The 14923-nt window shown below is 43.7% G+C and overlaps 1 protein-coding gene across 1 annotated transcript; it reads right to left on the reverse strand.

Annotated features, from left to right (window-relative positions):
• Positions 1-437: 437 nt before the first annotated feature.
• ATP6AP2 (ATPase H+ transporting accessory protein 2) lies at positions 438-13303 on the reverse strand. The gene is made up of 9 exons (XM_063181912.1): positions 13201-13303; positions 9774-9904; positions 7460-7582; positions 5542-5637; positions 5230-5367; positions 4870-4923; positions 3376-3525; positions 2273-2389; positions 438-1516 (listed from the first exon to the last, which is right to left on the reverse strand). The coding sequence occupies exons 1-9, from the start codon at positions 13277-13279 to the stop codon at positions 1322-1324; spliced, it is 1083 nt and encodes a 360-aa protein (XP_063037982.1). The 5' UTR covers positions 13280-13303; the 3' UTR covers positions 438-1321.
• Positions 13304-14923: the final 1620 nt, after the last annotated feature.

The following is a 14923-nucleotide window of genomic DNA, read 5'->3' on the forward strand; positions in this document are numbered from 1 at the left end:
ACAATTTCAACACCCCCAATTCAGGCATTCCCAGTATCAGTAAATGAGACTGATGCAGTGAGAACATCTTTTCTGGAAGTGGAACAATTATGTCCTAACAGCAGGGAAAGTTCAGCACATTAGAGGGCAAGATGATAAACAAGTAGTTTCCATTCATGCTGCTCTAAGTCTGAAAGATTTTCCTTAGAAATTTCTAAGGAAGAAGTCATTCTAAAAAAGACTCAAGCCAGAGATTAACCACTTGTTTTAACTACACTCACTATCTGGTTTAGGAAAATTCACACAAGACTATTTTTCTTTTGAAGAACAGTTTGAACTAAACTGCTGCAGCCTTAGGGCCAGTGTCACACATCAGATGCTGCCACACCTGCCCTGGTCAGCTCAACAAATCCTAAACAGATGTATCCACATCTACAAAGCCACAAGGAATAAATGCATTCCAGAACAACTGTTCTTTGTTTTATTGAATGTTGAAGCAGGACTATAATCCAGGTATACTTAAATCAAGTGTTGGTCCACTCTTATCATCAAAAAGAACTGATTTTTTTTTTATAATAATAACATCAACACAAATGGAAGGAACATGAAGCATCATAACAGGAACTCTCAACTGTGACATCAGACCATGACCAGACTGGTGCTGCTTCAGGATTTGCAGACTGCACAGCACAGAGCAGCCACACCAGTGTTAGTCACCTCCCAACCACTGAAGTCCTGGGGAAAGGATCCTTCTGTGTACAGCTCACCTCTGAGCCATCAGCATGAGATCAAAATGCATTTCTGCTACTAGAGTCCTAGGCTGATAGAAGTACTTCTATATTTAGTATTTTACTGAAGAATATTTACTATCCTCTCTGAAGTTACATATAACCATTACAAATATTTACATCAAACATTTACAGCTGGTTCATAATATACAACACAACAATTTAGCTATAATTTTTGATCTTCCAGTGCAAAAGTTTCAAACAATATGTTGCTATCATAATTTCAGTTTATCTGGTTTGCACAGGCAGAGGCAGTACAGGGCATTTCAAAAACTCATGTTACAAGATTAAAAAAATGGAATGATGTCACTTTAATAACTATTACTCTGGGGAGGGCTGTTTTGGTTTTTTTAAACAAGCAGATTTCAATTTTTAAATCCCATCTGGTGCTACTACTAACATTTAAAATAGTCTTGAAAGAGGGAAAAAATACTTAGAAATAAATACACCTTTAAAAAACTCCCACAATTAACCATATCAGAACATTTGTTTTCCACACAGGCTAAAGGAGACCTTGCTCTTCATCATCTTCCTGTGCTGAAATACAGTGCAGCTCAATCCATTCTTATCTTCTGATTTGTCATCCTGTAAATAATGCTGTCATAGCCAGGATCCATGTTCCACAGGTTGTAGGAGATAACTATCACAGCTAAAGCAAGCCCTATCATCATCCACAGGACAATGTTGAAGATTACAGAGTAGTCGTAGTTGTACGGATAGGCAAGGTTATATGGATTTTCATTTTTACTCTGCAACAAAGAAAATATTTATTAATCTAAAGTGAGCTTGCACACCAAACATCTTGACACCATCCAAAGTCTGACAAGCTAAGTAAGAGAGATGCATTTTGTCTAGACAAATCTGATGCAAGGGCACAGAATGCAAAAAAGTGATGATGTGAGTGGCATCAGTGCAACCCGAAAGAAGAACATGACAGGAAAATGAAATCCAAAGTCCTGAACCTGGGGCAGAACAACCCAGGTGACAGCACAGGCTGGGCAGCTGCAGAGAGGGACTGGAGCTCCTGGGGGACAAGGGGAATAGGAGCCAGCAGAGCCTCTGGAATGACACAGGACACTGCATCATGGAATCCAGCCAAGGAAAAGTTGTTTTCGCACAGCTGGGAGGCAGGACTGGCCTGCACTGGGGAGACAACACAGAAAGGCAAATTCTAACAAGGCATAAGGGAAAGAGTTTTCACTATGAAAGTGGTTAATGCAAGAGAGGCTGTGGGACTTCCAGGGATGGACTTTCCAAGAACTCTGCTGGACAAGAACCTGAGCAACTTGATCTAGCTCCTAAATTAGTCCTGCTTTGAGCAGTAGGTTGGACTGGATGACCCCCAGAGGCCTCCTCAAGTGAAGTTACTGAATGACAAATAAGTAAGCTGTACCCACACCTAAGTCAGTCAGTATTTTAGTCCTTAAAAAGTTTACACTCAGGTGAACTGATACACTTTGGATCACTTTTAATAAATGAGATGTAGAAAAATGTGGCTCTGCTACCTGTGAAGCCTGGAGAATTGAGCGGGTCTTCCTTGAGAGGGGAGAGTTAAACTCCTTCACAGCCACCACTTCTACTACTGCATTCCCACCATAGAGATTAAACATCTCATCTGCAAACTGCAAAAGAAAATTTAATTGGAAGCCTAGACTGTAGCCAGGAATTAAGCAGAGTTTTGTTAGCAAGATGTAGTAAAATAAAAGATGTCAGCTTCAGGAATAATTATGGAAAGCTACAATAGTTTACACTATTTTAGAATTTCACCAAGTGTCAGCCTTCCCCTGGTTTACAAGGCCTTTTCAAACCCCCAGTCACTGTTCAGCAGACTGTAGCTTCTGCTTGCTTTCTGGGCTGAAACTTACTCTGTTCTCCCTTTTACAAAAGGCCCATCCCCACATCATTCCTATTTGTGTGTCTGTCAGTTCCAATAAAATATTCAGGTTCTCAAACTCCCACTGGGACCTGAATATTTTAATCAAATGCTAATATGTCTACTATTTAAACATATTTCCTTAAGGTCGAAGAGGCCAAAGAGCAATGCTTAGAGAAAACAAGTACTTGGCTTACCAAATTGATGGTTTTGAATTTTTTCATCACACTTTGGAAGCTCTCAAAAGTGACTGATCTTAATAAAAATTTAACTAATGATTATGTAATGAAGAATTACTTTCTTGAGCACGCTGATGTTATTTTAAAGTTGTAGAAATTTACATTTACATAGCTTTGTGGGCAAGGGAAAACTAACCACTGCATCTTGGGATAAAGATATTTCCAAAAGCCTCTTTTTGTGAGGCATTCTGCTGCTTTCAAATGCAAGGTGTTTGTTTAAGAAAAACAAACATATCAAGTCCTGTTGATACAAGGTTTCAATACACCCCTACTCCTTTATTCAAAATATCTAAACACATTGTGGAATCACACCAACGCTTTCCAGAGAGGCAAATTGTAACATTCAATTTTATAACTAAACAACAGCATTTTAAAAACAAAACAAAAAAACAAGCATTAGGCAAGCCAACACTAATGAAGTTACTTCTTTGTAATTAAAATAAAAATTATTTTCTTAGTATTACCATGAGTTTTGTTCATTAGGCAGACAATATACCTTTTGCAAAGAGTCTACAAGAATTTGAGAAGCATCCTTGTACTGCTGAGAGTCCTCCCCATATCGTTTCCCAATCTCTTCCAAGCCAGAGAGCTCCAGGGAATAAAGGTCTGGAGAGTGATCTTTGGCCAAGTGCTTGTGTCGAGACAGCTTGGGCACAGCATGGAGGGCACAAAGAAATTAATTTACACACAGGTTACTTTAAAAACACATTGCACAAAGTCAATTTACTTGGACTAATCCTGTCTCACTTTTTACAGTCATATTCCATAATCAGGAAATGGAATTCTTGCCAATTTAACTAGAAGTTGTCCATAATTGTTTCTTTTTTTAATTCTACAGAAGAAAGCAGATGATTATTATGTAGCATCTGTTCCTAACATGAAGTTACATCCACATAATAGATAGCTGTACTAAAAAGAAATAGAATATTTATTGACATCAGAATCTTTGTTCTGTAACTGCCATGAAAATAAAACTCAGAGAAAACAAAACCACATAAGTACAAGACTTAGATAATAGCATTTCCTTGTCTGAAACTGGCCCTTGCAAAGCTCAGTAGATTGCAACTTCCACCTTGTGTTGTCCACATACAAAAGTAATTTATTTGAGAAGTATCTTCCAATATTGAGAAAATCCAACTAATATAATCCAAATTATCTCAAAGGACAGTAGTGACATTCTTGCATTTCTGCAGGTGAGAAGATGCAGCACTGATATTTGCCTGCACAAGACAACAGCCCCTGCAAACAAGGAATTTAATCCCATCTTTCTAACCACTTAAACTGCAGCATTTCTAGCCTGCAAAACAGAAGTTGTTCCACCTCATTTTCTCAAAAGCACCATTTGTCTCCACCAGCCCTTTACCTAATGTGAATTTTTGAGTTTTTCCACAATTCTTCCTTTCACTTCAACAGTTAAGAGCTGCAGCTTAAAGGACACACAGAAAAAGCCAGACCAAAATGAAACAAAAAGACCCACACACCACTGACCCACTAAAACAAACCCTAAACCACAGCAACAAGACAGCAGCTTCTTAGTAAAAAGATCCTGAGAATTAAAAGCTCACCCCTCTCCATTGGAGCATTTCTACCATCATCACTACTCATGGCACAAAAGTCACTCCAGCCTTTTCAGATATTTTGAAGTAAAATGGTGGACAGGGCAACGAACATGTTCTTAACTACCATTATACTTCTCAAGTTAGACACCAAAGAAAGCCCCAGCAGATTCTTCATTGAGTATTTCAGAACTGCCCTTGTTCTGACCAAACACAACACAAAAGAAAACTACAGATGATTAAAGCTCTCATTCGCAATTGCACTGATGGGGCTGGTACAAAGAGAATTCATTATTTAAGCTGATGGAACTAGCTGATGACACAATAGAATTATGCATCATTGGTTGCCACATATCCTGGCTATGGCTTCTCTATTTTAAAGATCTCTGAAGTTTGTGACACAACACATATGAAAATATTTCAAAACACCTTACCAGGCTTGCAATATCATGTAGGACTTGAAGTTCTGACAGAAAAAGCAAGTCAACCTGAGGGGAGAGGCAGAGACAAGTACTTCCTTTGATGAAACCCAAGTTAGGGTTTGTTTTGTTGCAAGTATTTTATAACAGTTGTCTGCTACAACATCAGAACATGCTAGAAGGAAATAACTCTTTCAATAAAGTTACTTAGAAAAAAATGTTTGAACTTAGTTAATTCAGTTAGAAAAAATTAGGAGGGGGCTCTTAGGCAAAGAAAGAGGGAAGAAAAAGCAAGAAAGGAGAAAAACACAAGCTAACTAAGAATATTCTTTAAAAGAAGCCCCATAGGAGTTCCCAGTGCTGGATGTGCTTTACCTCGTTGTTCCTGCTGAGGGAGTTGAGGGGCAGGGAGCTGAGGATGGAGCTGTCCTGGAAGAGGCGGCTGCGCAGCTGGCGCAGGGTGACAGAGAGGTCCTCGAACACGGCGTTGGCCTTGCCCACCATGTAGACCCTCTGCAGGAACAGCCATGGTTACTGCCAGCACTGCCCCTGCCTGCTCCTCCACACACACACCAACCACCAACCAGCCACAGTTTCATGGGATCCACTGGGTTTGCTCCAGCCACTCAAGTGGAAAGAGGATTCCCCATTTGGGACACGTGGAACCGGGAGTGAATCAATGCTCACCTCCTCACTGGGGGCCAGCTGCAGCACCACGGGGGTCTCCTCAGAAAACAGAGTGTGGATGGCATTTGCAACACTGTCCAGACTGAAAGGAACAGCCTGGAAGACAAAGTCAGATTTTTGGGTTAAACAGGGGCTACTTGCTGGGATTCATAAAGTTAGAGGGTTTTGAGAAAATGGTTTAAAAAGGCAGGCCTCAGGCAGAAGTTTTGTTAGCATTGCACATACAGCAAAAAAGTTTTCTAAGCAGTAGAGCAGATGTGACAAATAACAACAGACCTCTGTAAACTGGCTTATGGATTGCAACAAGGTTATTTAATGTATATCTTTAGAAAGTTAGTATGAATGGATCTCTGCTCTTTGTCTCTTATGAAGCAGTCTCTGTTTTACCTCCCATTACATGTGTTTCATATGACTGGACAGAATTCTTGTCAATATGTGTTGCTCTATGTGTGATTAGCTGAAATCTAAGCCGAGATAGTTTTATGCTATGCTGTAATGTCACACCCCCTTGGCATTCCCTGTGGATCAGCCAGCTGTTAACATCCTGTCTCCACTGTCTGACAATGTGCTGAGACTGATGTGCTGAATAAATGGCTCATGTCACTGGCCCACTGCCCCCTCTCCGTTCCTGATTGTATAGTGTGGCTGCGGCACTACCGATGTCAACAAGGAAAGAAAAGTAAAGGGATGCACATTTCCAAAGTGATAATAATTAATAGGAACCTTTGTGCAAAACAAAACATCACCTGTGTATCTATGAACAGACATTTTATTTAAGTGGCAGACACAATATACTCTGAAGAACTCCAAGGGACCACGACTGTGAATTTAGAGGATTATTTAGGCTGAGAGTAAAGCCTTGTTTATCAGTAAAACAAGACCAACAAATATAGAAGCAATGCAAAAGGGAAACAATCTCACAGCAAATGGAAAGTTATGAACCACAAAAAACTGATGGGTGAAAATATACCCAGCAGAAAGACCAACTGCTGAAACAAAAAAAGACACATATAAAAAACCTACTAAAAATAGAAAAAATGCTAGCACAGTATAGTGCCATTACTGGCAAGCAAATAGAACTGTTCATTTTTTTATACACTTACTTGTGGGTTTTATTAAAAAAAAAGACACAGAATGGCACATTTCCATTCACTACAAGTATCCTATGGCAGAAGAGGCAACAGCATAGATTTAAACCCAGGAAATTTTAACACAAGAATTAAGTTTTTCACTCCAAGGGTGGTCAAATACTGGCAGAGGCAGCCCAGAGGTCATGGAGCCTCCATTTGTGGAGATGCTCAGATCCTGACTGAACACAGTGCTGTCAGCCTGCTCTGGCTGATACTGCTTGATCAGGGGCTGGATGAGAATCTCCAGAGCTCCTTCCAAGCTGAAGGATTCTCTGTTGCTGTAAGAAGCCTGAGAAGCCTTAGAAAAATAGACAGTGGTGGGTAAATGTACTGTGTGTTGGTTTCTTCTCAGCATAATAGAATGTGTTTCTAAGTGCTGTATTTCACAGTCAAGTACTTGAGGAAAACTCAAAAGACCACTTATAAGGCAATACAGTACATCAAAAAATCAACTCCATATAAAATGTTATCACACACTCAGCTGAAGCAGGAAACTTAACAATTCTGATTTTAAAATCTTAAGTTACTGGTGGGAAGAAGTGGATTGGTACAAACATTAAAATTAGCTGTCTTTCAAGCAGAGGTGATGAACTGGAAGCCCTGGCTGGTCTCAAGGGCCTTGTACAGAATCCTGACTAGGTTACTGATCCATCAGTTATGGGGATGTGCAAACTTCCAGTGAAGCAGGAAATGAGTGAACATCAGGGACTACAGAGAGCATCATGTACTTGTCATTAGAGCACAGGAGTCCCAGGAACCAGGTGACAGTTCCAAAGGTGGATACTCACATTCTCAATGGGGTAAGAAAACCCTTTCACAGGCAACTTGTCCACGCCCTTCACTGTCACCAGCACGGTGGCTTGGGGCCGGTGAAACAGATCACCCACGCCCAGCCCGGGCCAGGGGAGGTCCTAGCACAAAATAACAAAAACAGTTAAATTTCACAGGCAAAGACGAGAGTTCTTCCCACTATTAAAGCAAAACAACTTATTTTCCTGTTAATGCCTCTGTGCAGGACAGCCTATTGGAAATTTCATGGGGAAGGAAGTTAATGCTACACTGCTTTCATTTTGAGTAATGCCTCCAGTCAACCACAAAGGAATTGTTAGTTTAAAAGCTGCCAGTAACTTCATAGCAAAGTCTACACTAAGAAAACATTATACATAATGGATACTTGAGGAGTTATTTGCCATAATTAAATTATAAATACTTAAGTCTGTATTTAGTAAGTGAAGGCTGAACTTAAAAAATCTACTAACATCTTTATATTTTCAGTACAAGAAAGAAACAGGGTAGAAAGGAAGGGGAAGAAAGGGACATGTCAATCACAACAGGCAACTAAACTTAAATGTACAAATTTACACAGAAATATAAAAAGATTTCTTAGTAGCTTACTACAATTACAAATCAGTAAGAGCATAGTGGAGGCTACTGACTGGTTTATTCAGGCACAAAATACAAATACAAATTCATCTGTCTGGAATAAAGGCAAACAGATTTCCCCATCTGTGTAAATGACATAACTGCCCTTTTTTTGAAAGCCATTTTAGAATTAAATGTCATTAACATTATTATTTGTATCACCTCACAGAAGCAAAGGAAAAACCTTTTAAAGCATCATCAGGGACAAAAATGGGGTTTGGTTTTGTTTTCCTTTAACAAGGGAAGAATATTGAATTACTCTTTCTGAGAATTCCCAATGTAATGCACTAAGAATTCCAAATTCTCTCCAGTGGCCTTGCTGCAGTGTCAGTTTATGTTCCTGGAGCACACTTTGATGTGAGCTGCAGAAGAAGTGCCTGGGCTTTGCAGTGCTCCCCTCACCAGGGCTGGCAGCTGCCCACACAGTGACCTCTGCCTTAGGGACAGCTTTGAGGAACTCTCAGTTCAGGGCTGAACTGAATAATCAAACACTTCTCCCCTGCCTGCTCCTAGGATTTGAATTAACAGTAACAGAACTGTTTCTAAAGGATGCTACAGACCCATAGCAACAACTGAATCCCAAGCTGTGGCAAAGGCACTGAGTGAGTACTGGAACACCTTTTTCCATCATACCCATGACACATCCCTGGATGACCAGGATGCCAAATGAACAGAACAGGTCAAACTCTGCTGTTTTTCTGGGTGTCCTTATGTGCAACACACACAATACCATTCAATATACTGGTTTTTCCTGATAAAATTATCAACATTTACTCCTTAGTCATACTACTCATACAAGTTTGTTACTAGTCTGATGTCAAAAAAAGTCAAACTAATTGACAGGAAGGTATTTCAAATTCCAAAACACAGGCTAAGCAGCCTTGCATTGAAACCAGCCTTATCAGACCTCTTCCCTAGCTGATGTATGGAAGAAATGAGAGCTGGCTGCCCTCACCAGCACTGTGAGAATGCCTCAGGCTGCAGATTTCAGTATCTGGCTGCACACAGACACTGCCAAAGATATCTGGCTATTACACTTTCATCTACTGCTTCAACAGCCACTCATCCCTGCTGAAGCCCAGCAAAAAAATTCAGTAGGCAAGATGGAATCAATCCAAGTGCTCCTGCTCATGTGCCCCACTATAAACACTGCTAAAGTTATATCTGAATACTTAATGTGGAGAAACACTACCACAAATCACATTTCCAAGGTTTTGGATTATTTCCTAAGTAACCAACACACTTGTTCTAACTCTGCTCAGCAGACAGCTTGCTGACCTGACAAAATGCCTGCCTTGCCAAGCCATTCTCAGTCTTGAGATTACTCAGGAGCAGGGCCCTACAGAGAGCTTGTGTGCAAGAAGTGACAGGGGTCCCACAGGTTCTCAGTTTGTGACCATGGATGGGGGGACCCAGCACTCAGCTAGGTCTCAGAGGAACTGAGGAGCAGCCTCTGCAGGATTCCTTTTACAGCTGGTGACTCAAATTAGCCAGCCAGCACAGCCTCTGGCTGCTCACATGACCCACACAGCTCTGTCCTGGAAACCACCTCTGTCCAGTCATGCTTTCCTCAAGACAAACAGGGCAATATTTTATATATTCCAGCACATGACAGGAAGATTTGCAGAGTGAGCAGGTCTGTAGCTTAGAGACATTTCACAATCAAGACCTGCAACTTACCTCTTGCACAGAGAAGCCCATGGTGAGGGCAGCAAGGTCCGGGATGCGCTCGCCCGGGATCGGCCAATTCCCATCGCGGAACGCGACCGAGGCAGGGGAGCGCAGGATGCTGAGCTCACCCCCACACACCCCTGCAACAGACACAGACAGGTCAGGGTCCTGCAGGAACAGGGAAAACATATCTGAGCTTTCAGGGCTTCTTCCTCCCTCCCATGCCTATCAGTTTATGGAAAGGCAGCAATGAGAACTGATCACATAATGCTCTGGAACACAAAGTGGGGTTTCTGTACAGCAGTGACTGAGAATGAACAGATCCACGTTAACAAAAGCAGGACAGTTATTCCAACAGCAGCACAGCCACTGTAGATTTCTGTTTCTTCCTGGCTGATTTATGCCCGGAGATAGCTCAGGGATGCCACTTGCTCGGTTTCTCGGCTGTTTAGGTGACCTGGAAAGGCCCGGGGTGGCCTTGGACAGCCCGCGCTTCAAAGGACGAGGAGAGACTTCTGATCTTGTCTCGGTCTCGGTGTTTATTAATTGTTTATCTAAAAGATTTTCTTTCAGCCCGACAGAGGTCTGCACAGCAGCCAGCCATGAGCACACTGAGAGCCCCCGGGGCGGTCACTTATCTTTATACTCGAAGTTACGTATACAATATTTATAATTTTTCCCCAATACCTTCTACCCTTATTAACCGGTGCACTTCTAGTAATAACCTATCCCAAAGTGCCACCATCACCACAGAAGATGGAGGCCAAGAAGAAGAAGAAGAAGAACAGGACATGCCCCAATTCCTCCATCTTACTTCTCTAGACCCCCCTGTACAGAAATCCTAAACCCTGTGTTTTACACTCTAATTAACTTATCCCTTCACCATTCACCCCAGTGAAATCCTCCCAGTCCTCATACAGGTGTCGTCTCCTGTGTAGGATCAAAGTCCAGCCACCAGACACTTCTGGCAACATTCCAGGACCTCCAAGCCCCCCAAGGGTGGTCTCGGTCACTCTGCACATCAGTCCTGAGGTGCTGAGATCCCACAAGCCACAAGCAGCCTCACAGCTCAGAGCTGGTAAAGTGAACTCTCCATGGACCCAGGCAGACTCCAAAACCCTGCTAAGCTCACAAAGCACCAACACAGCTCTGTCTGCTTCCAGGACTGCTTGGCACAACCCCTCTGTTCATGCAGGCAGCAGCCAGAGCCACTGAGCCCACAGCCAGTGGAATTTGTCAGGGCTGGCTTAAACCAGGCAGGGCCAGCACAGCCTGGCTCCTGCAGAGCAGCTCTGGGGTCCCTGCTCTGCTCCTCCCCTCATGACACCAGGAGAGGTTTGTCTGCCTTGGATGCAGCTGGAGCTGAGCCGATTGTGGGGAGCCACAGCCTGCAATACTGGGTTTTCACTCCCCTTCACTCTCCTCCCCATTACCTGAACAGCAAAGTTGACTAAAAGCACATTTCTGAACTGTTTTGTGATGACAGTAATTTACTGCATAACAAAGTCAGAAAGGACTCCACAGAAATAAGAGAAGAGCTTGTTTCAACCTGGCTTCCTGTCTTAAAGTCACTCAGGCACAGCTGCAATACTGTGTACACCAACATTTATCTGAATACATTTTGAAACCTGTTTGGTGTACATAAGCAGTAACAATGCAAAATTTCAGGCATTTGCTCCCCAATGAGCAATCTGAGTAGGCTGCCACCAGAAAACTGATTTGATATAAGAAAACCAAGTAACAGAGTAATAATTGTTTGCAGGCCTGTATGTTCAAGTCCTAATTATACAATGAATCTGATTGCATACCTCAAAATTACATGAATAAGGTAACTGTCTGAAGAAAACAGAAGTATTTATTCATATGATCACTGAAAATTGGTTACCAATCCAAGCAGTGATATAAAATAGTTTTCCAGGGAATCTACAAATCTAAAGGCCATTTACAAAAACAATGCAATAGCAAACTGATGTGTTGTGCAGCTAAAAACCTCCCTAATATTAATTTAACTAATGTGACCTTGAAGATGCTGTTCCAAAGCCTGGCCCATGATCATGCACACAGATGTTGACAGTAAATCTGAGCTATGTTATGATAAACACACCACAGGACAAAGGTCTGAGGTGCAGGCTGGGGAGGGGGGCGAAGGAAGGAAAGAGGCCAAGCCAAGTGACATTCATGGAGCAGATTCAAGAATTTATTTCAATTGATGCGTTCCTTGGGTGGTCTGCTACCAATTTTAATGGTGGATCAACCCACATTTTGAAGGGCAGAAATGTTTCCAGACCAATTTCTTTAAGTAAGAATTTACAAAATGCCCACAAATCCATAGGACTTCACAGGGCTGTTACACAGTCACATTATTTAGGGCAAACTGGCTCACCTAGGGCAGGATTGCTCTGGTGGATGGAATCAGAGCATCAACCCTTCACAACTGGAAGGGAAATTCAAGACTGTTGCTCAACATAACAACGATTAAAACTAAATTTGAACTTGGGAACATCAACAGATTCCCTCCAATTGTCTATGGAATAGAGAACCTAATTCCTACCCTGCCAAAACTGTACCTCAAGTTCTCAAAAGCCTTTGTGAAGGCTAAGGGTTGAACATTGGGTGGGAAATATTTACAGGGCCTGGAAGTGCCATCATGAGCCTGACTCACAGCGGGTAACAGAGAGGCTGCAGTGACCACAGAAACAGCTCAGCAAAACGTGAAAATTCATGCAAAATAACAAAATTATCTGTGTCTATCACAGAATCAGCAGAGCTGGAAAAGACCTCTAAGACTATCAAGTCCAACCATGAACCCAGCAGTGCCAGGTCCAGATGCCCCTTAAACACCTCCGGGGGTGGTGACCCCATCACCTCCCTGGGCAACCTATTCCAAAGGCTCACCCTGGCAGGGAAAAATGTTCCTGGTCTCTGATCTGAATCCCTCTGTCTCAGCTTATAGAACTGGATTTTAATAGAATTTGTGCATAGTATAAGTTAATTTAATAAAGTAACACACTACCCATAATTATACATATGCATTATAAAAATAGACAAGATATTATATAAACTTATGTAATAATTTTGTGATATAATTATAAAAATAATGTTATATAACGGATTTACACAATAAAATTATAGAAACTTATAACTGAATATAAACCAGAGCTCGGATTGAAAGGGACAGGATAAAAGCGTTCGAGCACGGTCTCTGGAGGTGGATGGGGGCAGGGAGCTGCAGCACAGTGACAGCCCCCGCTGCCACCGCTGGGTCCTGAGCCTGGCACCCACAGACACCGAGAGCCCCCCTCACCTTCTCCCCCCACATTCCCCCTCCCCAGCGCCGCGGCCCGGCCCCTTTCCCGCAATCTTCCCTACAGCAGCCGGGCAGCCCTGCCCGCTCCCCCCGGCGCTCCCCCGTGCCGGGCCGGCCCCGCTCACCCACCGGCCACACAGGCCGCTGCCACCAGCGCTGCCAGCCCCAGGGCCCGGCCGGCCCCGCCGCGCCGCCCCATGTCCGCCATCAGCCGCCGCTGCCGGGCCGCGGACAGACAGCCGAGCGCCCCGCCCGCCGCCTGACGGACATGCGCCACAGCCAATCGGCGAGCAGTATTCAGGACGGGTGGGCGGGTCTCAGCAGAGCTGGCCAATCGCCAGCGCAGCGCCGTTCCTGTCACGGAGCTGAGCAGTCAGCTGTCCGCCAGGGGCGGAGTCTTTATTTGAGTGGCGTTCCCACTTGGCCAATCAGATCGCGAGAGGTCCTGCACCATTTTCCTCCCCGCACTGTAAACCCAGAGGGAGCAGCGAGGAGGCGGAGCCAACTGGCAGCGGATTCAGCCAATCGGAGTGCGAGAGGTAGGGGGCTTGCTCCACCCATGTCCGTCAGCCTGACATCGACGGGGCGGGGCATAGCTGTGATTGACAGCCGAATGCACCATTCAGAGAGCAAGGCGCCGGCCCCAGCCTCTGGGCGGCCGTGTGGGGAGGGCAGCGTTGGGTGTGGGGCTGTGAGGGGGCCTTCGGGCTCTGTTGTTGTCCTCTTCCTTTCCCTTGTCTATTCCCCTATCTAATTTAGATAATATATTGTATATTTTTATAATGCATATGTATAATTATGTGTAGTATGTTACTTTATTAAACCTTCAGTTGTTTCTTCCTTAAATTTTGTTGAGAACATCCGCAGTAACAAATTCAGTGACTGGCCAGGCCATGCTCATCTCACTTCAGCTGTCAGTGCCAGCGATAGGAACAGGCAGGTTGTGCAGTTTGGTCAGTGTATGTTTAGTATTCCTGTCAAATCCCATGATCATCACAATCAGGGGAGGTGGTCCTGCTTCTCAGCCCTGTGAGGATCACCTGAGGATCGCCAGTTCTGGGCTCCTCAGGACAGGACAGACATGGAGCTGGACTGGGTCCAATGGAGGGTGACAAAGATGATGGAGGGACTGGAGCATCTCACTGAGGACAGGCTGAGGGAGCTGGGCCTGTCCAGCCTTGAGAAGAGAGGGCAGAGAGGGGCCCTGATCCCTGTCAGTGTCTGCAGGGAGGCTCAGGGCATGGACCAGGCTCTGCTCTGTGGGGCAATGGGACAGGAACTGATGGCCAGGAAGTTCCACCTGAACATGAGGAAGAATTTCTTTCCTGCTGAGTGACCAAGCACTGGAACTGATTGTCCAGAGAAGACATGGAGTCTCCCTCACTGGAGATATTCCAGACACATCTGGACACATCCTGTGCCATGTGCTGTGGGATGACCCCGCTTGAGCAGGGAGGTGGGACCAGATGACCCACTGTGGTCCCTTCCAGCCCGATCCATTCTGTGAAGTTGCGAGTATTTCTTGGGGTCTTTGTACATTTTTAGGCTCAAGGACCTTGATGGAGCTCTCTGCAATAAAGGCAGACAAAACCAGGCTTTGAGGGTGAATTACCATGTTGGATGGGAGGTTAAGGCCTCTCAGTGCATGGGAAGGAAAACTGTGTCATGAGCACTTCAAATTAATACTCACTAATTCCTTACTCTGCATCATGCATCACAAAACCAGCACCACATAACATCTTTTGTAAAATAAATGCAAATAAATGCTTGAGATTATCTAATTCAAAATAGTCTTTTTCTGGTGAGCTTTTTTGTCCTGGATTCCTCAGGAAGCAATGTGTGTGAGTTCACA

Source organism: Melospiza melodia, chromosome 2 (genome assembly GCF_035770615.1).
Source record: "Melospiza melodia melodia isolate bMelMel2 chromosome 2, bMelMel2.pri, whole genome shotgun sequence".
Classification (NCBI taxonomy): Eukaryota; Metazoa; Chordata; class Aves; order Passeriformes; family Passerellidae; genus Melospiza; species Melospiza melodia.

Coding starts and splice junctions, on each gene's coding strand:
- ATP6AP2 (XM_063181912.1), bottom strand. CDS start 13,279: ATGGCGGACATGGGGCGGCGCGGCGGGGCCGGCCGGGCCCTGGGGCTG. Junction 4,924..5,229: donor CCCTCAGCAGGAACAACGAG/GTAAAGCACATC, acceptor CTCTCCCCTCAG/GTTGACTTGCTTTTTCTGTC. Junction 2,390..3,375: donor TTGTAGACTCTTTGCAAAAG/GTATATTGTCTG, acceptor TTTCTTTTGCAG/TTTGCAGATGAGATGTTTAA.